The sequence below is a fragment of the Schistocerca piceifrons genome, chromosome X (assembly GCF_021461385.2).
Source record: "Schistocerca piceifrons isolate TAMUIC-IGC-003096 chromosome X, iqSchPice1.1, whole genome shotgun sequence".
In the NCBI taxonomy this organism is placed as follows: domain Eukaryota; kingdom Metazoa; phylum Arthropoda; class Insecta; order Orthoptera; family Acrididae; genus Schistocerca; species Schistocerca piceifrons.
The window spans coordinates 218729417-218756726 of record NC_060149.1 but is presented as its reverse complement, the minus strand read 5'-3'; the positions used below and the strand labels follow the sequence as shown (position 1 = coordinate 218756726).

General features: G+C 42.8%; 1 protein-coding gene across 1 annotated transcript in view; it reads right to left on the bottom strand.

Annotated features, from left to right (window-relative positions):
• The window catches only part of LOC124722658 (SET and MYND domain-containing protein 4-like), a 183751-nt gene that overhangs the window by 53917 nt on the left and 102524 nt on the right, over positions 1-27310 (bottom strand). The window contains exon 6 of the mRNA XM_047247803.1: positions 3780-3949. Coding sequence (XP_047103759.1) covers positions 3780-3949 — 170 coding nt within the window. The remainder of the gene's footprint in view (positions 1-3779; positions 3950-27310) is intronic.

Genomic DNA, 27310 nt, shown 5'->3' with positions numbered 1-27310 from the left:
AAAGTGTCTCGGGGTGTTCCTACTTTGGCGACACTAGCTGCATGAGTTTTGAGGTTATGTGTGTTCGTAGAATGTAGACAAACTGAAATATGAAGTGGGAAACGGAGAATAATGTTCGCTTTTTGTATACGTGTTTGTGGGATTTCAGTGATGCTGATTACAAAAATAAGCAACATATTGCTGCTCCTGAGACCTTCATGTGCGATTAGACCATGGTTAGTTTGACAATATCTGAGATGCAGGGCAAAATTTATTGAATTAGGAGCACATATACAACTGAACTAAGAAAAATACAAGAAAATGTAATTCTAGCTGTAGAAATTCTCTTGTCTACAAGACTAAAATCCCATCGTTCTAGTTAGCCCACCTCTTTATTTATTTATTTTTTTTACCGAATATTGTTGACAGGAGGGAAGGCTACGTAAATCAAGAAGCTACATTCTTTATTCAATATTCTTCTATTTAAAACGTCGCAGCAGTGCTCCCCATTTACATATGTTTGAATTTTGAAACATTGCCATCTTCAGGAGAGTAGTTTGCAAACCATTCTCTTCTTAAATGCGGTCTGCTTCGAACAATTACTGCTGTTTATGGTAATAATTATTACTGTTAATAATTATTGGTGTTAATGAAAAAGCATCATCACCAACTAAAACGGCATCTTATAACATGCTGGGTGTTCCCGATTGTAATGCATGCAATGTGATATGTTATTTCTGTTCTGGCGATAGTGCTTCATGCATGACAATATCTTTATTCCTTGTCGCATAATTAACTCTATTTAGAAGAAACGTTAACTGTTCTGGTGACATTCTAAGATAATTAAAAGAACTTCTTGGGTCTTCCATTACAGATTATTTCAGCAAGGATGCTGAGCAACCGAGCTGACGTCTTTCCTTCATCCAGTCACGAATCGAAACACGTTTCTTATTTTTATCTTATGTAGCAATTCCACGCAACAAGCTTTAACTCCATCACAACTCGTGCGACGTGCAGCTGCCAAAACTTTCATTTCAGACACGACTCAGGAACCCACAAAACGACGAAACTGAAGTATATACTGGTTTCACCATGTCTACAGTCAAATATGAAACCATATGCGTGCAACTCATTCCATCCAACGAGTGGCGCAACCCAATGTCGTATAAACTAGGTTTAACAATAAACTTAATATCCTAATTGGGGATCTCGTAGTAGACAAAGTGAAAGAATTCTTCTGCATTGGAAGCAAAATACTGTATGACGGATGCGGCAAGCGCAGCAGAAGAAGCAGACTAGTGCAGGCAAAGAGGGCTACTCTCGCTAAAAGAAATATACTAGGGTCATACACTTAATATAAAGCCGAAATTTCTAAGAATGTAAGTCTGGAGCACAGCAGTGTACTGAAGTGATTCATAGTTTTAGTATTGAAAATGAAGTAATTGTGTGACAGTACCAAGGTGAGTAACTCAATGAGCTCACAGATATGGCCACTGTTGTGTTATTTATATATGCACATCCATCACAACCCATTTACTGTGCTTTGAAAGTATGCCAAAATATGTCCATAGTTGTAACATGTATTTATTTACATCTGGCCTTTGTCACTTACTTTTGTTCCAGTGTATGCCATAATATTTACGTAGTGTAACGCATTATTTGTTTATCTTAATTTTAATCAATTCTCTTTCAATGTAAATAGTAAGTAACGTAACATTAGCAATTTGTAAATTTCTACTGTCACATACATATGCATAATGAAATATCTCTGAGAGTGGAAGTCTTTGGCATTGTTATGGTTGTAATATCGCCATCTTTGTACATATACCTCGATGTGATGAAACTTCTTAGTGTGTGAGTGGTGCCTTACATTATGTGCATCTACGTACACAAAAAAATGCATTGTACAGTCTTCACCGCTGCAAGACGATAAGCAACCTGCACTGGAACATAATGACGCGGATTCTTCATCGTAAGTAACCGATACATCTTCCCTTTAATAATAATTACTTTTTACATCACTTAAAATCGTTGTGAGGCACAATTACAGTTAAAAAAAGACGTTGTCTTACATCTTGTTTTGGCTGTAGGGCACCACCACCCTAAGGAAATTTCGTCAGGTGGGGAAACAAAAGGCGAAATATAATGTAAAACGTGAACTAACCGTCTGAAGATTAACCTGGCGGTTCGAAACCAGGAACGGAGCATTGTAAAAAGTGGCTGTAATCTTCTGTGTGAGAGTCAACCTATATTAAATTACCCTTGTTGTTGTGTGTCTCCTAAACAATAATTCCAGAACTGTAGGTAGGTTGCTACACTGCACAACAGAATTAAACCTGTAATTATTTCCCATTGCGTTGTAAGAGTTTCAAATATGGCTCAAAGGTGTCTACAACCTTCCTCTGCAACGATGAAAAAGTGTGGCACCCTGTGATGTCACCCACGGGCTTGGCAACACTTCTATCAGCAAGATGTCAACACATACAAAAAAAAAGGATAGAGCTCAAAGTTCAAGTGAGGTGTAATGTGGATTAATATAACCCCATTGGCACAGAGAAAACACGTGTCTGAATCCTGGCTGCCTGCTAGTAGGTATGCCAGAATGGAGGTGTGTTAAATGATTGCCTACCTGTAGGCGCCTAGGACTGTTGTCACAAGTTTTCTCTGTACAGGTACATTTTTAGAGTGCTCAACAAACGTGGGTGGGTGGCACTGAGGGTATCGCCGAAGTGGGTGGCCTTATAGGGACCCTTTGCCGTTTTATTCACGTAACTGTCAATGTAGCACCCTTCTGTGAACACGCTACATGAAGGCAGAAAACAGGAGGGCTGAAAAAGCATAAGCGCCCTTTGCTACTTTGGATAACGTTCAAATTTCGTCAACATTTTTGAACGGTTCATGCTGGTTCCACTCTGCACACCAGAGCAAAAATTGCGGTCGCACTGAACTTCAAAGAGATGCGAGCACATTCAGTGGGGGTACTGGCCCACGATGTGTTTTGGAGAAATGTTGAAGCATCCATGGGGGTCAACAGTGCCATAGATTTTTAAGAACATCGTCCTGTTGCTCACCAAACTGTGAACTGTCGTTTTAGACCACAAAATATATGGGAATCAACGCCTCACGGGAAGTGGTAGTTTCATTGACGCACTTTATGCCAGCCCCTGAGGCCTTTTCGAGTGTAGTGTGTCTGAAGCGTTTTCCTCGGTCACACATAAGAACACCGTGTGATTTTAACGTTGGGTCTCGCTTTTCTAACCTCCGTCTCGTAGGCGTCAAAAGAAGGAGTGAAATTGCGAAATACGGGGTGCGACGACCTTCCAATTGTGTGTCACGTCCACGGTAGCGTTGAGCACAATGGTGGTGAAATTTGGCGCTAATGAGACATCATTAACCCACCTTCCACCTCACATGAACTTCTGAATTTTGGCCTTTTTTCGCATGTTTCGGCACCTTGCTTCTGAACTGCCGAAGTGCTCAAGGGTGGCGTCGTAGGGCGCCAGGCGCCTCACTTTTGCACCATTGCAGAGGAACGTTGTAGGCACCTTTTACCCAAGTTTTAAACTTACACATCGCAATGGGAAAGAACTACCGGATTTCGAAAATGTGATCCTTTAATTATGTAGCACGTTGTAGATTTAGAGCACTGGCCGATAGGATGCTGTTTCAGGCTCCACAATGACTGGTTACTGTTTTCTTTACCACATTGGGAGAGTTAGGATAATTTTTCCTTCTGGTAATAGCTACTGAACCAATGAAACGTGAAATGTGAGTCTAGTGCTGTGAAGATTTGCAAGTACCTATAGTCCGTGTCGCAGGCCCGGTCTTCGGCGAACACGGTCCGCAGCGCCAGCAGCGCCGCACAGCCGAGCAGCGGCGACTCTAGGAAGCTGCGCAGCCCCAGGACGCACTCGCGGCGGTGATAGGCGTCGAGCGCCTGGCGACGGCACCACGCGCTGCAGAACAGCGCCTGCATCACGCAACCACAGCTACTTGTTAACCCTTTCGTGGTTGATGGGTCATATATGTCCCACTAACTCTGAGCGCCAGCTCTGCACGGTGCTGCCATCTAGGGACGACTCTACTGAACCTAAGAAAAAAATTGGGACTGCACTGTAAAGGCAATAGAGAAGCGGTGACTACTTTTGTTGACTGGCGTGTATATATGACCGCTGCAACGCCATTTATTTGTGTCATTCTTCAGTTTTCATCATTTCTCACTTTCCAGCGATGTCTTAAGTAAGTAATTCATCTTATTATTAACTTAATAATCATTTTTTAGTACAAATACAGTGTGGAATGTACTTCTCAGCGACTGTACTATCTTATAATCGAAATAAAATTAGTGGGACACATGTGTCCCAGCAGACATTATTTGTAAAGATTAGCAAGACAACTGATTAATGGGTATTCATGCGGGAAAAAGAGGGGATCAATGCCCACTTTCTTCCCAACAAAGAGAGGAGTCTCTAGTGTGCCAGATGACGTCCGGCTCGTGAACGTAGGCAAACATGTACCGAAAGACAGTGGCACTAGGAAGCGATGCAGATCCTGCAGCACGAACTCTAAAGAGAAGAGAACAAAAGTTGTTTGCACTGCTTGTGGTGTACCACTCTGTGCCACACCATGTTTTTCCAAGTTTCATGGCATGTAAAGTTTTGTAAGTATTGATCATGTATCATGAAAACTGAAATGTAATGAATATTTTTTACACTGGCTCTACACAAATAAAGAATTACATGCATATATAATTTGTAGTTATTTTATTCTCTGCAAAATCCTGTTTATGGCTAAAAAATAAAATTACAAAATCAGTCAGTCAGCAGAAAAGATATCTTGCGTTGGTTCATGGGACATGTGTGTCCCACTTCCTGTGGTGAAAAAATGGAGAACTTAAGAAATATTTTGGTGGTGAAAATATAATAATGGGACTGAAAAGAAACTGTTATCACCTTAATATTTTAAAAATCTGTAAAAAATGAATTTTATCCATGAAAGTGTTAAAAGTAGAGTTGTTTTTTTTTTTTTTTTTTTGTATATTAAAGTACTAGTGACGGCGCTGGTAGCACCTATTGGCAAACACGAAGCAGTCAACAAGGCCTATACAAGCTGCATCCAAACTTCACAATTATAACAGCCGAGTTGATTGCCAGTTTGGAAGCTGTGCCGTTCATACAGCCGCCCACAGCAGACATAATAGTAGAATGTCTGATGCTATGTCAGCCCTACAACTGACTAAAAACCATCATGATACACTGCTGGTCATTAAAATTGCTACACCACGAAGATGACGTGCTACAGACGCCAAATTTGACCGACAGGAAGAAGATGCTGTGACAATGCAAATGATTAACTTTTCAGAGCAATCACACAAGGTTGGCACCGTTAGCGACACCTACAACGTGCTGACACGAGGAAAGTTTCCAACCGATTTCTCATACACAAACAGCAGTTGACCGGCATTGCCTGGTGAAAAGTTGTTGTGATGCCTCGTGTAAGGAGGAGAAATGCGTACCATCACGTTTCCGACTTTGATAAAGGTCGGATTGTAGCCTATCGCGATTGCGGTTTATCGCATCGCGACATTGCTGCTCGCGTTGGTCGAGATCCAATGACTGTTAGCAGAATATGGAATCGGTGGGTTCAGGAGGGTAATACGGAACGCCGTGCTGGATCCCAACGGACTCGTATCACTAGCAGTCGAGATGACAGGCATCTTATCCGCATATGTGTAACGGACCGTGCAGCCACGTCTCGATCACTGAGACAACAGATGGGGACGTTTGCAAGACAACAACCATCTGCACGAACAGTTCGACGACGTTTGCAGCAGCATGGACTATCAGCTCGGAGACATGGCTGCGGTTACCCTTGACGCTGCGTCACAGACAGGTACGCCTGCCATGGTGCACTCAACGACGAACCTGGGTGCACGAATGGCAAAACGTCATTTTTTCGGATGAATCCAGGTTCTGTTTACAGCATCATGATGGTCGCATCCCTGTTTGGCGACATCGCGGTGAACGCACATTGGAAGCGCGTATTCGTCATCGCCATACAGGCGTATCACTCGGCGTGATGGTATGGGGTGGTTACACGTCTCAGTCACCTATTGTTCGCGTTGACGGCACTTTGAACAGTGGAAGTTACATTTCAGATGTGTTACGACCCGTGGCTCTACCCTTCATTCGATCCCTGCGAAACCCTACATTTCAGCAGTATAATGCACGACCGCACCAGATCTCTCACCAATTGACAACATCTGGTCAATGGTGGTGGAGCATCTGGCTCGTTACAATACGCCAGTCACTACTCTTGATGATCTGTGTTATCGTGTTGAAGCTGCATGGGCAGCTGTACCTGTACTCGCCATCCAAGCTCTGTTTGACTCAATACCCAAGCATATCAAGGCCGGTATTACGGCCAGAGGTGGTTGTTCTGGGTACTGATTTCTCAGGATCTATGCACCCAAATTGCGTGAAAATGTAACCACATGTGGTTCTAGTATAGTATATTTGTCCAATGAATACCCGTTTATCATGTGCATTTCTTCTTGGTGTAGCAATTTTAATGGCCAGTAGTGTAGTTGTACTAACCCCAAGTTGCAGCAGTTATCGACATTATGTTTTTGGTGCAGCGGAACTATCGCAACATCGTGATGGTGTGGACGAAAGGCCACTCTGGGATACCTGGGGATGAACAAGATGTCCTAGAAAAGCAAGCATCTCTACATGGAGCTATTAAATGTGATAAACTCCATCTCACAAATATGATACCCATTTCAGAAAGCGATTGAGGAATGGTCGAGGACATCTAAAATCAGTCACTATGCATTTATCCCTTCCACGATTCCAAGAGTACCATGGTATAATTAGACATAACCATCGAGGAGCTTCACGACAGTTACAGCACGGCTGAAATTAATCACTGGAAGTTCAACAAACACATCTGTCGGCTCAACTTATGTGCCGCTCTCTATGTACTGGCGGAGATGAAGAAGGCCCAATCTATATAGTCCTACGACGTCCTCAAAACACGTATCACATAGACATCCTTGCAAGTAATCTTCGGGATGTTGGTCATCAGTTCCCAAACAGCTTCCAAACCTTGTTAGCATCCAACGATGTAGCAGCCTGCACAAAATCAGTTCTCTATCCGCAGCTTTTGAAACAGTTCTTGCAGGACATACAAAAGAACATTTTTGAGTTAATTTAGATACATACTCTTAATATGGATTGAACTGGGAATATCCCAAACGTGTACCATCGGCGATTTATCATTTCTCACTGTGTTACCACAGGGAGATTTTTATAGCATGCAACCTCTGTGTTTCCTCTGTGCATTTTCGTCTTGTTTACTCGTTTCAGTATACTGTGGATGTAAAATTTGTTTTGTGTCGGAAGGTGTCCTTTGTGAAGCCTATGTAACTCAATCCAGGGTATGACAAACTAATGTATACTCTGAATTGTCAAAACAAACTGTAGTGTAACATTTCCAGCGTTAAGGTAGCTGTATCGGAGCATTACGAAAGCCAATAATTGAAAAAAAAACTAAAGTATTTTACCTGGCACGGTCCTGAGGTGTGGAATGCTACGGCCCGACTTATGAGGGCATGTTGAAAAGTAATGCCTCCGAATTTCTCGTGTGAGAACTCTTAAAGCTTTTTTAAATAAAACAGACGTCATAAAAAGTCTGTACCTTTCTACATCTACATGTACATCTACACCTACATGGATACTATACATATCACATTTAAATGCCTGGTACAGGATTCATCGAACCACCTTCGCAATAATTCTCTGTTATTCCAATCTCGTATACCGCGCGGAGAAAACGAACACCTATATATTTCCATGCGAGCTCTGATTTCCATTGTGTTATATGATGATCGTGTCTTCTTATGTCGGCCAGTGTCAACAAATTATTTTCGCATTCGATGGAGAAAGTTTGGGGTTGAAATTTCGTGAGAAGATGGCGCCGCAACGAAAAACGCCCTTGTTTTAATGATGTCCACCCCAAATCCTGTATCATTTCAGTGACACTCTCTCCCCTATTTCGCGATAATGCAAAATGTGGTGCCCTTCTTTGAATTTTTTCGATGGACTTCCCCAATCCTATCTGGTAAGGATTCCACATCGCGCAGCAATATTCTAAAAGAGGACGGACAAGCGTAGTGTAGGCAGTCTCATTAGTAGATCTGTTACATTTTCTGTATGTCCTGCCAATAAAACGAAGTCTTTGGTTAGCCTTCCCCACAACACTCTCTATGTGTTTCTTCCAATTTAAGTTGTTCGTAATTGTAATTCCTAAGTATTTAGTTGAATTTATGGCCTTTAGATTTGACTGATTTATCGTGTAACTGAAGTTTAATGGATTAATTTTAGCACTCTTCGTTATCTATGGTCAATTGCCAATTTTTGCACAATACAGATATATTTTCTAAATTGTTTTGTAATTTGTTTTGAACTTCTGGTGAATTTACTAGGCGATAAAGGGCAGCATCATCTGTAAACAACCTAAGATGGCTACTCAGATTGCTCCTAAATCCTTTTTATAGATAAGGAACAGCAAAGGACCTATATCACTACCTTGGGAAACGCCAGAAATCACATCTGTTTTACTCGATGACTTTCCGTCAATTACTACGAACTGTGACCTCTCTGACAGGGAATCACGAATCCAGTCACATAACTGAGGCGATAGTTCATAAGAACGCAATTTCGCTACAAACCGCTTCTGTGTACAGTGTCAAAAGCCTTCTGGAAATCTAGAAATACTGAATAAATTTGAAATCTCTTGTCAACAGCAGTCAACACTTCATGTGAGTAAAGATCTAGTTGTGTTGCACAAAAACGAGGTTTTCTAAATCCGTGTTGACTGTGTGTCCGGTGCGGCCGAGCGGTTCTAGGCGCTTCAGTCTGGAACCGAGCGACCGCTACGGTCGCAGGTTCGAATTCTGCCTCGGGCATGGAGGTGTGTGATGTCCTTAGGTTAGTTCTAAGTTCTAGGGGACTGATGACCTCAGATGTTAAGTCCCATAGTGCTTAGAGTCATTTGAACCATTTGACTGTGTGTCAATAGACCGTTCTCTTCGATATAATTCATAATGTTTGAACACATTATATGTTCCAAAATCCTGGTGCATATCGACGTTAATGAGATGGCCCTGTAATTTAGTGAATTGCTCTTACTACCTTTCTTGAATATTGTGTGACCTGTGCAACTTCTCAGTCTTTGGGTACGGACCTTTCGTCGAGCGAACGGTTGTGCATGATTGTTAAGTATGGAGCTATTGTATCAGCCTACTCTGAAAGAGACCTAACTGGTATACAGTCTGGACCGAAGACTTGCTTTTGTTAAGTGATTTAAGTTGCTTCACTACTCCGAAGATATCTACTGTATTTCTACGTTACATATGTTTGCAGATGCTCTTGATTCGAATCTGGAATATTTAATTCGTCTTCTTTGGTGAAGGAATGTCGTAAGGCTGTGCAAAAAAGGGCAGCTCGTTTTGTATTATCACGTAATAGGGGAGAGAGTGTGGCAGATATGATACGCGAGTTGGGATGGAAGTCATTAAAGCAAAGACGTTTTTCGTCGCGTCGAGATCTATTTACGAAATTTCAGTCACCAAGTTTCTCTTCCGAATGCGAAAATATTTTGTTGAGCTCAGCCTACATAGGTAGGAATGATCATCAAAATAAAATAAGAGAAATCAGAGCTCGAACAGGAAGGTTTAGGTGTTCGTTTTTCCCGCTCGCTGTTCGGGAGTGGAATGGTAGAGAGATAGTATGATTGTGGTTCGATGAACCCTCTGCCAAGCACTTAAATGTGAATTGCAGAGTAGTCATGTAGATGTAGATGTAGATGTAGATGCCTTGGCAGCACTGTCGTCGATAGTATTCCCATTGCTATCGTGCAGAGAAGGCTTTGATTTTGTCTTGCTGCTAGCGTACTTCACATACGACCAGAATCTCTCTGGGTTTTCTGGATTTTCTTTATTCTCCATGTTTACATATTTATTTTTCCACACAGTCACCCTGGTGACGATACACATTTCTCCCAACAAGAGACCAGCTTGTTTATGCCATCACTGAAGAATGTTAGACTTTGCTGACTGAGCCACAACCTCACCTATGCTCGCACCGCTTCTTCACTAACAAAGTGAAGTCCTTGATGATGTTGCTTAAGTTTTGGAAGTGAAAAGCGGGTGGGGCCAACTCAGGACTGTATGGAGGATAATCGAAGACAGTGAACCCAAGGCATCGGATTGTTGCAGATGTCGCAACGCCCGTGTGTGGTCTGGCATTGTCATGCTGAAGAAAGTGTGCTCTGTGTGTGGACGAACTCTTCGAATTCGAAACTCGACTAGAGCAAGCTGTTTCTCACGCACCGATATACACTCCTGGAAATTGAAATAAGAACACCGTGAATTCATTGTCCCAGGAAGGGGAAACTTTATTGACACATTCCTGGGGTCAGATACATCACATGATCACACTGACAGAACCACAGGCACATAGACACAGGCAACAGAGCATGCACAATGTCGGCACTAGTACAGTGTATATCCACCTTTCGCAGCAATGCAGGCTGCTATTCTCCCATGGAGACGATCGTAGAGATGCTGGATGTAGTCCTGTGGAACGGCTTGCCATGCCATTTCCACCTGGCGCCTCAGTTGGACCAGCGTTCGTGCTGGACGTGCAGACCGCGTGAGACGACGCTTCATCCAGTCCCAAACATGCTCAATGGGGGACAGATCCGGAGATCTTGCTGGCCAGGGTAGTTGACTTACACCTTCTAGAGCCCGTTGGGTGGCACGGGATACATGCGGACGTGCATTGCCCTGTTGGAACAGCAAGTTCCCTTGCCGGTCTAGGAATGGTAGAACGATGGGTTCGATGACAGTTTGGATGTACCGTGCACTATTCAGTGTCCCCTCGACGATCACCAGTGGTGTACGGCCAGTGTAGGAGATCGCTCCCCACACCATGATGCCGGGTGTTGGCCCTGTGTGCCTCGGTCGTATGCAGTCCTGATTGTGGCGCTCACCTGCACGTCGCCAAACACGCATACGACCATCATTGGTACCAAGGCAGAAGCGACTCTCATCGCTGAGGACGACACGTCTCCATTCGTCCCTCCATTCACGCCTGTCGCGACACCACTGGAGGCGGGCTGCACGATGTTGGGGCGTGAGCGGAAGACGGCCTAACGGTGTGCGGGACCGTAGCCCAGCTTCATGGAGACGGTTGCGAATGGTCCTCGCCGATACCCCAGGAGCAACAGCGTCCCTAATTTGCTGGGAAGTGGCGGTGCGGTCCCCTACGGCACTGCGTAGGATCCTACGGTCTTGGCGTGCATCCGTGCGTCGCTGCGGTCCGGTCCCAGGTCGACGGGCACGTGCACCTTCCGCCGACCACTGGCGACAACATCGATGTACTGTCGAGACCTCACGCCCCACGTGTTGAGCAATTCGGCGGTACGTCCACCCGGCCTCCCGCATGCCCACTATACGCCCTCGCTCAAAGTCCGTCAACTGCACATACGGTTCACGTCCACGCTGTCGCGGCATGCTACCAGTGTTAAAGACTGCGATGGAGCTCCGTATGCCACGGCAAACTGGCTGACACTGACGGCGGCGGTGCACAAATGCTGCGCTGCTAGCGCCATTCGACGGCCAACACCGCGGTTCCTGGTGTGTCCGCTGTGCCGTGCGTGTGATCATTGCTTGTACAGCCCTCTCGCAGTGTCCGGAGCAAGTATGGTGGGTCTGACACACCGGTGTCAATGTGTTCTTGTTTCCATTTCCAGGAGTGTAGTTACGCTACACACCGCCATATTACACTCAAATTCGGAGCCAGCCGCGCGGAGTGGGCATGCAGTTTGAGGCTCTATGTCACAGACTGCGCGGCCCCTCTCGCCGGAGGTTCGAGTCCTCCCTCGGGCATGGGTGTGTGTGTTGTTCTTACTATAAGTTAGTTTAAGTAGTGTGTAAGTCTAGGGACCAATGACATCAGCAGTTTGGTCCCTTTAAAAAAAATAAGAAAATAAAATCGGAGCCCTCTAGCAGCAGAGAGCTGCAAATATGTAGATATGAAGAATAGAGATGTAGAATGTTAATAACGTTTATCTTATTTAAAAAATTTAAGAGTTTTCACATAAAAGTTCGGAGGCATTACTTTTCAGCACGCTCTTATATTGGCCGTTGTTTGGGGGACCTACAATGTCGTGTCACGTTATGATGATCTCTTAAATGTGATGCCCTTATCGTAGTTTCTAGCCGGTTGCCACTGATCGTTTCCGGACCGCGCCTGTGTGCTGCTCCAGTGGCTATTGTCTACAAAAGGAGAGAATTCTGGGGGGCACTTTCTTCACTCTGCAGTTGACGGGCCGTCTCTCCCTAATCCTCCTAAATGGGTTGTGGTCTTGGCATACGAATGTGGATCAAGATCTGGTGATTCTCCCCACGACGGTCAGTGTTATGCAACACTCGCAGAGAAACTTCTGAAAGTACCTCATGCTAAGCAACATCTTACAGAAGCTCTGTTAACAGGATTAAGAAGTGGTTCGCTTCGTGAGCTTTCCGACTGCGGTGTTTCCGACCCTTTTAGGGTCCCGCAGGTATCGTGGGACTTCCGAACAAGGAGTTTGGTACTGTAGATTTTCCGACCAGAGCCTCACTCCGGAGCAAATGCACTGTTACTGTCACTCAGACAAGCCCTCGCCAACAGCCTTCGTTTCCGTAAAGTTTCGTGCGCCTAAGCTGTGAGTAATGGAAATTATAACAAGAACGAAAGGGAAGCCGCGTCTTCTCAGGGACGGTCATCGCTTCCGGATGCATAGAAAATGTGATGCGTAAACGAACTGGTTGGGCGTGAATTCCGGACGGAATAACTGCTGATGCCGTTTAAAAATTGCGAATGGGAGAATCATGGCTGAACATTCTTACCCACCTGATGAAGCAAATATGCAGATTAAGACACGAATGCATAACTACGGTAGAAGAGTCGGCAATATACAGTGCCTGTTTCCCACATTTTTAAAGAATAATTTTAACTTTTGAAAGATAAAAATTAATGGTTTAGATTTAGCCGCAAATATCCCAGATGATGAGAAGTCATAGACCTCACCGTGTAAAGCAAGGAGGGTTCAAAGGTTCAAAATGGTTCAAATGGTTCTGAGTACTATGGGACTCAACATCTGGGGTCGTCAATCCCCTAGACTTAGAAGTACTTAAACCTAACTAACCTAAGGACATAACACACATTCATGCCCAAGGCAGGATTCGAACCTGGCGACCGTAGCAGCAGCGCGGTTCCGGATTGAAGCGCCTAGAGCAGCTCGGCTAAAATGGTCGGCAAATCAAGGAGGGAAGCTACTGGGACGACCCAGATTCCTAGCACTAGTTCGGAGATTCAACGGAGCAATGACGTTTTGAAATTAATTGCAGGTTATAGTTTTTTGAAAACAGATGATATGTCTGTTACCGACAAAAGCATCCTGATATTTTGTTGGGAAGAAGCAGAGAAAATCAAGTCAAAATACATATGGAAGACTTTTTTTCTGCACTGAAAAATGAGATGCCTGCATGGTCACCGAAAACTGCAGTGCTAGACTTTGAAATGGCTACAGTTAAAGCTATGACAGTCATGTTCCACGGAACATCACTTTCCGATTGCAATTTCCATTTCAACCGAGGTCTGTGGAAGAAAATACAGTAATTGGGACTACCGCAGGAGTACAGAGACAGAGAAGAAGTTCGATTTTTTGCGTCATGTGTGGTGCAGTGGCACGGATTTCACCAAACAGTGTTGATGCAGAGTGGGCTGTAATAATGGAGGAAATGTTTAGTGGGGCGAAGGTCATGAAATTCGCAGACTATACAGCTCAATCAGTGGGCGAGAAATCCTACTATGACAATTGAAATGTGGAATGTTTTTAATCAGCGGCACAGGATCACTGATACATCGAAGGTTGGCAAAGGAAACTAAACTCCTCAATAAATCAAAAACATCTGAACGAATACTTTCTGATAAATAAGCTGGAGGAGGAAACAGTAAATGCTAAATTTTAAATTAAGAAGGTTCCATTGGCCTGCCTCTTCGAAAAAGAAGAAACAATAAAAGATCTTGACAAAATGTTAAAAAGCGTTATCTACAGTGTACCACTAAATTGCTATCCCAGAATCGAAACCGGTTGAAGGTTGCCCATCTAACGGCTTCCAGGGGCAACAAAAATTTGATTTTCCATATTTCCCGTAATTGATGACCAAATTTAAAAATTCAAAAGGTTGTCATAATCTACTCAATAAGAGATATAATCTTATGTTAAAAGTTCAACACAGTAACACAAGTGTGTGAAGTCTTATGGGACTTAACTGCTAAGGTCATCAGTCCCTAAGCTTACACACTACTTAACCTAAATTATCCTAAGGACAAACACACACACTTATGCCCGAGGGAGGACTCGAACCTCCGCCGGGATCAGCCGGTCAGTCCATGACTGCAGCGCCTTAGTAACACAAGTACTACAGTTAGAAACTGAGCGTTTGTCTAGTGGTAGCGTAACTGACGGTGCGCAAATACCTGGACTACATTCACCCAGCATTTGAGAATGAGAACACTTAGAGATTTCCAACAAATTTTACACATAATTTCGAACCTTTACGAAACTTCTTCTCGCTGTCACACCCCACAAAATGTTAAAAGGAAGAAAGTTTATCGCTTATTATATTTTCGTTATTTATGCAGTCAGTCTTCACTAACAGGCATGACGTTTTAATTTATTACACCTTTACTAACGATTCTATTCGCAACACAGTTTCCAGGCAGTATCCACAAATACTACTGAGTGTACCTGCAAAATTTTATCATTGTACGACACATGGTTCAGGAGCTATGGCGTCATAAACATTGAGGTACGTGAAAAACTAGTATTTGCTTGAAATGGAGCGCAAATTACCCAGACTATATTCATCCAGTATTTAATATTAAGAGCACTTAGCAACTTCCAACAAACTTGAATCTTAGTTTCAAACCTTTACACCAGTGTAGTGAAGCGGTCCAAGAAATTCGAGGATGGTTGTTTGTGCTGAAAGAACACTTGGCACTGGTATCACCTATCTTGGTATGCTGCAACTGTAGCTTACGCCACAGCTTCAAACTGAAACCAGGTTTTCAAAAATGGTCAAATGTGTGTGAAATCTTATGGGACTTAACTGCTAAGGTCATCGGTCCCTAAGCTTACACACTACATAACCTAAATTATCCTAAGGACAAACATGCGCACCCATGCCCGAGGAAGGACTCGAACCTCCGCCGGGACCAGCCGCACAGTCCATGACTGCAGCGCCTTAGACCGGCAGGTTTTCATCCTGCAACAATATGGCGCCCCTCCACATTTCCATAATTGTGTACGTGATTAACTGGCCCCACGCGCGTGAGCACGCCGCGTCTGTGATTCGGTGAGAGCGCCGGCCCCGGATCAAATTCACCCGGAGGATTAACGACGAGGGTACATGTGCTGTTCAGCTTGGATGAAGTTTTTTAATTGCTTTGGTTTCCCACACCTAACTAGGAGGATACCGGACTGGTACCTACGTTCCGCGTCAGTTGCGCGATTCGCAAACGTTTCGAAGTCTCACACTTTCACATGGGATCACACCAGACGCAGACAGATGGGGGGCACAAATTCCAATTCAGGGGAGAAGGGGTGGCGGCCACCCGCTACCACTAATATTGCCAAAACCAGATTAACAAAGCGACCCTGAGAAGACACGGGAGAAGGCCAGGAAAAAACGGGAAGTGTAAGAAACTACCTGAATGAGACGTTGCAACGTAGCTGGATAAGTCGTGTTGCGTCGTTGACCTGGCACCACTTGAGTAGCAGCCGTGGTCTCTGGACTTAACACATTGCGAATTTTCTTGTAGGGTTACACCAAGGATAGCATATACAGGATGGTCCACTGATCGTGACCGGGCCAAATATCTCACGAAATAAGCGTCAAGCGAAAAAAATACAAAGAGCGAAAGTTGTCTAGCTTGAAGGGGGAAACCAGATGGCGCTATGGTTGGCCCGCTAGATGGCGCTGCCATAGGTCAAACGGATATCAACTGCGTTTTTTAAAATAGGAATCCCCATTTTTATTACATATTCGTGTAGTATGTAAAGAAAGATGAATGTTTTAGTTGGACCACTTTTTTCGCTTTGTGATAGATGGCGCTGTAATAGTCACAAACGTATAAGTATCACGCAACATTCCGCCAGTGCGGACGGTATTTGCTTCGTGATACATTACTCATGTTAAAATGGACCGTTTACCAATTGCGGAAAAGGTCAATATCGTGTTGATGTATGGCTATAGTGATCAAAATGCCCAACGGGCGTGAGCTATGTATGCTGCTCGGCATCCTGGACGACATCATCCAAGTGTCCAGACCGTTCGCCAGATAGTTACGTTATTTAAGGAAACAGGAAGTGTTCAGCCACATGTGAAACGTCGACCACGACCTGCAACAAATGATGATGCCCAAGTAGGTGTTTTAGCTGCTGTCGCGGCTAATCCGCACATCAATAGCAGACAAATTGCGCGAGAATCGGGAATCTCAAAGACGTCGGTGTTGAGAATGCTACATCAACATCGATTGCACCTGTACCATATTTCTATGCACCAGGAATTGCATGGCGACGACTTTGAACGTCGTGTACATTTCTGCCATTGGGCACAAGAGAAATTACAGATGATGACAGATTTTTTGCACGCGTTCTATTTAGCGACGAAGCATTCACCAACAGCGGTAACGTAAACCGGCATAATATGCACTATTGGGCAACGGAAAATCCACGATGGCTGTGAGACGTGGAACATCAGCCGACTTTAGCGGGTTAATGTATGGTGCCGCATTATGGGAGGAAGGATAATTGGCCCCCATTTTATCGATGGCAGTCTAAATGGTGCAATGTATGCTGATTTCCTACGTAATGTTCTACCGATGTTACTACAAGATGTTTCACTGCATGACAGAATGGCGATGTACTTCCAACATGATGGATGTCCGACACATAGCTCACTTGCGGTTGAAGCGGCATTGAGTAGCATATTTCATGACAGGTGGATTTGTCGTCGAAGCACCATACCATGGCCCGCACGTTCACCGGATCTGACGTCCCAGGATTTCTTTCTGTGGGGAAAGTTGAAGGATATTTGCTATCGTGATCCACCGACAACGCCTGACAACATGCGTCAGCACATTGTCAATGCATGTGCGAACATTACGGAAGGCAAACTACTCGCTGTTGAGAGGAATGTCGTTACACATATTGCCAAATGCATTGAGGTTGACGGACATCATTTTGAGCATTTATTGCATTAATGTGGTATTTACAGGTAATCACGCTGTAACAGCATGCGTTCTCGGAAATGATAAGTTCAAAAAGATACATGTATCACATTGGAACAACCGAAATAAAATGTTCAAATATACCTATATTCTGTATTTTAATTTAAAAAACCTACCTGTTACCAACTGTTCGTCTAAAATTGTGAGCCATGTGTTTGTGACTATTACAGCGCCATCTATCACAAAGCGAAAAAAGTCGTCCAACTAAAATATTCATCTTTCTTTACGTACTACACGAATATGTAATAAAGAATGGGGGGTTCCTATTTTAAAAAACGCAGTTGATATCTGTTTGACCTATGGCAGCGCCATCTAGCGGGCCAACCATAGCGCCATCTGGTTTTCCCCTTCAAGCTAGGCAAGTTTCGTTCTTTGTAGTTTTTTCGTTTGACGCTTATTTCGTGAGATATTTGGCCCTGTCACGATCAATGGACTACCCTGTATATACAAGGGCTCTTCGGAAAGTAAGGTCCGATCGGGCGCGAAATGGAAACCACAGTGAAAATCCGATAAAGCTTTGTACAGATATGTTGGTCAGTGTCTCTAGTATGCCCATCGATCGCGTCACTTCGCTCTTTTCAGCTCTGAGCGCACAGTGAGCACATAAAGATGCTGAGCTAAACAGTGTCTCCCGCGAAGTATGAGGGCCAAGTGAGAGATTTCGCCTGATGTCATGCTGCCCACATAACGGAACTGTCATGCGGTTTCTTCTTCATGAGAATTCTTGGCAGCACTCTGCAGGAGCAATGAAGACGCTCCTGCAGCGTTTTCGATGGGAAGTGTTTGATCACCCACAATACACCCCATAATTGGATACACCTGAGTTTCTTCTCTGCTCACATGAACCGCTGGCTCTGAAGACAACTTTTTGGCACAGTCAACGAGCTGTAGACAAGCATAGAGAATTGGCGGAAAGCACAAGCGGGTGCCTTCTATGACGAGGGTACTGGCAAGGTGGTACAACGCTAGGGCAAATGTGTAAGTTTGAGCGGCGACTATTTAGAGAAGTAGCTCGAAGGTGTACGTAACTGTAGCAAATAAAACATTTTTTATTCTCACAGTGGTTTTCATTTCGCGACCTATCGGACCTTACTTCCAGATGAGTTCTCTTTTTTTTCCACCGGGTACAAACTCCAGGGATCGATCGCTGAGATGATAAGCAACAAAAAAGGTCTATTGAACTCATGTACAGAAATACATGGTTTTCAGCTAGGGACCATTTATTTCATCACGCATTGTTACAGTGACTGCAGTATAATATGCGCTGTACCATGCAGCCACAGTCACAGTATGTGCTGAAAATGGTTTCCATATGATTCTACGTACGCGTGTCCGCGCTGTAGCATGTTCTATCTCACACGTTCACATCGTCCAGGCTGCATCCGAACAGTGTCAAAGGCAGCATGGTTCAAATGGCTCTGAGCACTATGGGACTTAACATCTGTGGTCATCAGTCCCCTAGAACTTAGAACTACTTAAACCGAACTAACCTAAGGACATCACACACATCCATGCCCGAGGCAGGATTCAAACCTGCGAAAAGGCAGCATGAATACGCTGCTCCAGTGTCTCCACATCTGGAAGGGTCTCTGCGTACACGATACTTTTGAGATGGCCTCATAACCAGTAATCGGACTGGTTGAGATCCGGTGAACTAGCAGGCCGTGCAACTGGATCCGTCGGCTAGGGAAGACACGATTGAGATGTGTCCAGACGTTAACAGCGAAGTGGACTGGATCAGCCACATAAACCTTCATATCACCAATGGCACTTCTTTCAGCAGGAAGCAAAGTCATCTGCAAGAAACACAAATTGTTCCGGCCTGTTAGGCGAGGTGGAAGGAAGACTAGTCCCAAAATACGGTCGCCAATTATTCTGGTCCACACACTCTGGCTGCACTGATGCTGATGAATTGCTGTCACCATACTGTGGAGATTCTGCATACTATCCCACAGGATGACTGTTATGAAAGTTGAAGATACCACACCGTGTAAAGGTGGCTTCATCTGTGGATAGGATGGATGACACAAATCGTGGTTGCCTGGTGAAGAAACCAGTGACAAAATTGCTCCCGATGTGGAAAGCCTGTCGCTAGTAAGCCCTGCACACGCTGTAATCGATAAGGGAGTAACAATTATTGTGGAGAATATTCTACACGGTCGTCTGGCTTTCTCTGTACTATCGGGTCAACTACCTGGTACTGACACGGTTGTCGCCTTCTACAGTGTTATCACATTTTCGCCGCGCGCGGTAGCCGCGATGTCTCAGGCGCCTTGCCACGGCTCGCTCTCTAAGGCGCCTTGCCACGTTTCGCGCGGCCTCCCCCGTCGGAGGTTCGAGTCCTCCCTCGGGCATGGGTATGTGTGTTTGTCCTTAGGATAATTTAGGTTAAGTAGTGTGTAAGCTTAGGGACTGATGACCTTAGCAGTTAAGTTCCATAAGATTTGACACACATTTTTGAATGTCCTTAATGATTTCCTGCTTCCTGAAATGACCCTGTCTCAGACAAACGGGTCCGCAGCTCGTGGTCGTGCGGTAGCGTTCTCGCTTCCCGCGCCCGGGTTCCCGGGTTCGATTCCCGGCGGGGTCAGGGATTTTCTCTGCCTCGTGGTGACTAGGTGTTGTGTGATGTCCTTAGGTTAGTCAGGTTTAAGTAGTTCTAAGTTCTAGGGGACTGATGACCATAGATGTTAAGTCCCATAGTGCTCAGAGCCATTTGAACCATTTTCAGACAAACGGCGAAGCACTGTTGCAAACATCGAACGCTGTCATTGTTGTCGGCAGGGATAGGTCTCCTGGTACAACCCTGCTGCCCACCACCCGTTGCCATTTGCCTTTCCATAAGTAAACACCATGTCGGCAAGCTCTCGATTCGAATAAGGAACCATTGTGTACTACGGTGTATCACATCTACAAGGTGAGTCAGCAAGAGAAGTGAATCGGACAGAACATTACCAATTATTATGGTAGGAGAGGGCGCTACGGCATGATGTATGAGGAACAGTACCACCCCTCTAGGAGGAAACCACGCATACTGTAAATAAGGCTCCATGGTACAGCTCGTATTAGACGGCAGTATATACAGGGTGGTCCATTGATCGTGACCGGGCCAAATATCTCACGAAATAAGTGACAAACGAAAAAGCTACAAAGAACGAAACTTGTCTAGCTTGAAGGGGGAAATCAGATGGCGCTATGGTTGGCCCGCTAGATGGCGCTGCCGTAGGTCAAACGGATATCAATTGTGTTTTTTTTTAAATAGGAACCCCCATTCTTTATTACATATTCGTGTAGTATGTAAAGAAATATGAATGTTTTAGTTGAGATATTTGGCCCAGTCACGATCAATGGACCACCCTGTATAGTATCTAAGTTATCTTGTATCTTCTACAGTCACTCAACAACGACACCTTCCCGCACACCACAGCACCATCAGTAAACAACCATAAGGGGGAAGGTGCGGGAAGGTGGTGTTGTTGAGTGACTGCAGGAGGATACAAGATGACTTAGACATTCTTTCCAGTTGGTGTGATGAATTACAGCTAGCTCTAAATGTAGAAAGATTGTAAGTAGGCTGTTTAGGTTTTTTATTGGTAACACCACCTCTGTATGAAAATCACTGGTTGTGCTGTGTGCAGTCTGTGGCTGCTTTGCATTGTTGTAATACTCGCCATTGTAGTGTTAGGCAGCTGGCTGTGAACAGCGCGTAGCATTGCGCAGTTGGAGGTGAGCCGCCAGCAGTGGTGGATGTGGGAGAGAGATGGCGGAGTTTTGAAATTTGTCATGAACTGCTATATGTATTATGACTATTGAGGTAAATACATTGGTCGTTCTCTATCAAAATTTTTCATTTGCTAACTATGCCTATCAGTAGTTAGTGCCTTCAGTACTTTGAATCTTTTATTTAGCTGGCAGTAGTGGCGCTCGCTTTATTGCAGTAGCTTGAGTAGCGAAGATTTTTGTGAGGTAAGTGATTTGTGAAAGGTATAGTTTAATGTTAGTCAGGGCCCATTCTTTTATAGGGATTATTGAAAGTCAGATCGCGTTGCGCTAACAAAATATTGTGTGTCGGTTAAAGCACAGTCATGTATAATTGTTTAAAGGGGACGTTTCATATGGCGACCCTGCCAGGATACCTCACTGGAATCTTCTGATTTTTTTCTTGTAGTTTGTGTAATTAGTGTAGCTATTGTTTATTGCTAGCACGTAATTGTAGAGAGAATCTCCTTTGTAGTTGCAGTCTTTCATTGTTGTACAGTAAAACAGTTGTGGCATGCATGTAGATTTGCAGCAAGTATTTCGCAGCTGCACTTGCAATTAACTAGATATTATTTTCAGTGCTATGTTAATGTGTTCTCTTATTTTTGCCCTTCAAATTGTGCTTTTCTGTGTTATCATGTGAAATATTGTGACAATAATGGCGTGTGAAAAACGTAACACCAGGCTCCAAAGTAAACTGAGAAATAATAGTGACGACGAGCGTAGCTTGCCAGCACCACTGTGTAATGAATTAACAGACGTTCAAAGTAGTAATTTGGTAACTGTACATAGGGAAATGGAGTGGGCTGCAAACAATGGTGTAGACAGTGGAACAGGTAGTGAACAGGGAAGCATTATCGATCGATCGCTCGGCAACAGCTCGCCTCAGGAATCCGAAATAACAGGACACAATTTTGCAAATACTGTAGACTCAGGTTTTGCGTCCTCACCGTTTTTTCAAATGAATCAAGACACATTTTCCGCTTGTCAAAATGTGAATGTTGCCGGTGCAAATTCACTGCCGAAAAGCACTGAGGAACATGTTTCAGACACCAGTGCATTGTTATTAGAATTAATGCAACAAATGGGACAAAAGCTTGAAAAGTTAGACACAATGGAACAACACCAGAGACAAACATAGCAACAATTAGACACAATGGAACAAAATCTTCAAAAGTTAGACACAATGGAACAAAATCTTCAAAAGTTAGACACAACGCTTGAACAAAATCAGAAACAAATGGGACAAAATCTTCAAAAGTTAGACACAATGGAACAAAATCTTCAAAAGTTAGACACCACGCTTGAACAAACACGTGAATATTTAACTACTGAGTACATAACATCGAATCGAAATGTCAAAAAGTCTGTAATGACGTAAAAACACAAATTTGTGAGCATTTCCAACCTATTTTTTCGCGTCATGAAAATGCACTACAGAATCACGAAGCAGCCATAAAAGAACTGCAAACTATTGTTCATGAAAATCACGACACCTTGCAAGCTAAAATTGACTCGGTTGCATCTACCGATTCGGTTACGCAACTTGCAAAAACTCAAGAAAACTTAAAGGACACAGTAGATACGACTTCAACACAAATGGACACTCTGAAACTTGGTTCAGAAAAACACACTGAGGAAATAAGTACACTATCGGAGAAAGTAGCCGAACTTTCGGATCAGTTCACAAACTTATCTGCAAAGGTAGATGATGATCTGAGTGACACAAGACCTGTAGCCACCTCTGACACAGAAGAGTATGAACAAATTCAGAAATTCACACAAAATCAGAATCAAATTAATACGCAATACAAAAGAGAAATCCGGGAAGTACAAGATCAGTTGGCACAAGTAATACAAAAATTTCATATTTCAGAGGACACTCGCGCTCCAACACGGGAAGAGGAACTTAGAAATACGGGAAAGCCACAAAATAATAACACAGGGCATTTCGGAAATTATGAAAGAAATTGGCAAGGTGCACCGAATTTTGAGATGGAACCGCTGACACGACGTAACAATGACAGATATGCTACTCGCCGACACGATGATTTTGACTATAAGCTGTTTATTACTACACGTAAATTCAAAACATTTAAGAATTCTGCCAACGACATTCATCCACAAGCATGGCTCCATCAATTCTCTCATTGTTTTCCTCCCAACTGGTCGTTAGAACACAGATTAGAATTTATGTGTGGCTATTTAGAGAATGAACCAGCTGTAAGAATGCGATCGGTCATTCACGATTGCCACAGTGAAGGAGAATTTTACCATGCCTTCCTCTCAGCATATTGGTCTCAAGCCACACAAGACCGAGTAAAACATGGCATCATAATGATGAAACATTTCGAACAATCTGAATTCTCCAGTCTTGTGAAATATTTTGAAGACATGTTGCACAAGACTCAGTACCTGTCAAACCCATACAGTCCCTCAGAACTCATCCACATTTGCTTAATCAAATTACCTGAACATTTACGACATATTATTTTAGCAGGACGTTGCAAAGAAGACATTGAGGCTTTTCAGGGACTGTTACAAGAACTGGAAATTGACACTGACAATCGGGGAACGCGGAAACAGGAGCACAACAATTACAGGTCACATCTGTCACAATTCCGCTATGAAAGAAATAATAACTAGACACGACAAGTCTATTCTTACAACGCAAATCGTGACCAAAACAGACACCACCCATATGACAACCACTGGCAGAGTAATAATAGTTACAGAGAAAGATCGCATTTCCGTAGTAATGACTATCACAGAGACAATCAGAGAAACAGACAATTTGGGAACCAAAACAATTATTATCAAGGGAGACAGAATAACGTCAGACAAAATAGTTCGGCGCACAGTTACGATTCAGGGAGAAATTCTCCACCACGTGACGGACAAGGAAGAAACTACGGAATCTACCGACATGACGACAGACGATATATTCGTAACGACAGACCTGAATTGCATCAGAACTGGCGGGATTCAAACATCAGAACTGGCGGGATTCAAACAGGGCAGGGCCTTCTCGTCAGAGTGAATTTGTAGAAGTTAGGTCTCCTAATCCCAATAACGGCGTGCGCCAACAAAGAGACAGACAATGACTCGCACCACAGGCAGCCGCGTGCGCCGGCTGGCTCAGAGAAAAATAACATAAGACGCTAGCCTTGAGAAAAATTTTAGCATTCTTTACCGATGGATACAACATGATAATTGATTTGAAGTTGAAACTCTGTGCACTAGGAAGAGTAAAGGTTTACACCACATTTCACATGTAAAACCGTTTATTGAAAGATAATCTGCTTTTTAACTTTGTCTTTGACATAAAATTTTTCACTTCACATTTCTAGTATGCTTTGTCAGACTTAAGAAACTGTTAACATGCAACAATGTTTGAAGTTAAATATCCAATCAAGAACCTAGGGAACATTTTTAAACAGAAATTACGAATGCATTATTATTGTGAAGAGACGACCCAGTGTTATTGTGTGTGTGCATTCTTGCTTGTTAGTTGCACGATTACATAACGATTATAAGGCTCACATACTTAGAACATTTACCAGTACTGCTAATGAGATTTTAATGCAACATTTTGGTTTACTTGAAATTTGGTGTATCATGAGGTAAGTACATTGGCTTCTGCAGAACTTAGCTTTTGGAGGACGATAACTACGACACTTCCACAGAGATTATCTTACAGCAAGACGCACATTTAGCGCTACAGGACACGTATTTGAGTGATTAATTTCGCACTTAAAACATGCATTTTTTAAGATATTTGAAGTACAATGATACAAGGGTTTTCCGTGATATATTTCATTCCATTGCTGTAATCTGTAACACCTGAGGGTATGATTACATTAATCCTCAGGGGGGTACATGCTTACTTAGTGTACCATATGTTTGGCAAGCACAAGGAGCCCTAGCTAATATGGTATTTGCTTACACAACTTTACACATCGGTACCATATTTCTCTAACACAGAATTACACAGCTATCTGATTATTTGACAGAGAAACAAACATTCTTTTTACTACGTTAGTGACAGATGTTTACGCAATTACATAGTTGGATAACTTCACACTTATGAAATTGTATTTTGTCTGTACTTTGTGAAATGCTCATATTTTTTTGGACCCATTGTGATATTATGAGAGCTTTGAATGATATATTTGGTATGGGATCACGATTTTTAAAGTACGTTTGAGGCAGATGACACTTTTGACATGAGCAGAGAATTTTTTTAGGTTTTGAAATTATTGGAGGTAGCTACGACGATTTTGAGAGTTGACTGAGGTGTTATGATGTTATTATTACGATGATGATGTGTATTATGCTGTTGCCATATGTTTATGATCAATAAGCTGATGCTATATGAGTTATTTGATTATGCTGCATATCTGTAATGATGAGATATTGAAGAAGTGTCGACGAATAAGGTAAGGAATAATGAGTAGTGGTTAGGGACTCTGACTTGTGAGAAAGGATGTTGGAAACCAAGAATTGTACTTTAAGAGTTATGAAATGTGTGTAAATGCGTGAATGTATCACAATGCCAACGAAAACTTTTTGAACACTGTTATATTCATAGGATTTTGTTTCTACACATTTGCAACGCAAATTCTCGACCTGTGAAATATTTTTATATGAGACTGTCACTGTAGCGGAAACCGGTGTCGTAAATATTTCGGCAAGAAAGTGACCTTCACGTAATGCGTCGTGGGCACGACGCATCACGTAGGCAGCTGCGCGACAGACACCTGGAAAAAAGCCTTTCAGAGGCACAGGTGAAAAAAAAAAAAGGGAGGCCATTATCCTCGCTATTGACATTCCTTTGTAGAAAGCATCGCAAATGCGACACGCTCGAACTTGAAAACATGATTACACTGTAGAGTTCTTAATTTATGATATTTACTGAAATGAACTGATGAGAAACATTTTATGTCTATTGTCTTGCTAGTTGAAAGATTGTTTACTGCATTATGAAATGCCATATGGCTAGTGAATGACGTTTGACGCCTTACATTGCCGATTTTGTTTAATATCTAGTTTCTAGCTGCACTGCAGCATTGGTTAAAATAAAATTTATAGATGTACTAATATAAATATTTTCTGTCTACAGATCGAGTAAATAATAATTTTTTTCAAAAAAATGAGGGAGCACAGAAAGACATTTACCTTCACAGGAACTGCATTCATAATTTTCTTTTCAAGTACTTGGTAACTTTTTTGGTAGAATAACTTCTTGTGGTGCACCACTTTAATTACATAGACATTAAGATGCGATTATACATTTCTTTTATCTGCATTGTTGTCTTTAGTGTACTATTTTTTCTGCTTGAGCTTTTTCATGCTTAGGTATACGTTATAGCATTTACTGCTGCTGTTTGCCAGGCATAGTGTTACTGAATTTGACTTTGTATTACTCTGTTAAGCCAGTTTTACTACTGATTTATTTTTCTTCTTTGCTGCACAGTGCCTTATATTAGTTGTAATTTATGCTGCTTGCTTTGCCTTTTGTATTTTTTATCATTGCTGTTTGTGTTAATTGTTTTGTGCTGCTGCATTGCCTCGTCCCTTAGTTTAGCATCTGAGCTCAGTAGTTTTAAGTTAGCTTAAGAGGGGGTAGACTATATAAGAAACTAACTATGATGAATTGGAAGAAATGCATTGAGAAGATATAAGAAAATGGTTTGGCCAAAAAAAAAAGAAAGGTAGTGTACAGTGGAGAAAAACTATTTTGAAAGAGGATGTGAACAGAATACAGATAGTATGTACAGATAGGACTTTTTGGGAATAATGATGAATGAAGGGAGATCTCCAAGAAGTAAAGAAAGTTTTGTTTGCAAAATACTGCAGTAAAAGAAACCCTATCCTTTCCTTGTGTTATCCCACTATGTGTTTGTGTTCCCTTGTGTATTTGTGTTCATCCTGTCTTTATGTGTTTATCTGATACGATTTATGTTGTAGAATTTTTCTAATACTCAGCTACATTCACTATGATGAGGAATACTGTTATCCTCAAATATAATTTGCATTAATAATATGTTATTTACTTTGTAAAGATGTTTAGACATCTGTTCTGTTTTGTTGCTCATGTGTGAAGTTGAAGTTTCAAAAGTTATTCTGATCTTTTATGTATGTACTTATGTCATAATTCCTGCAAC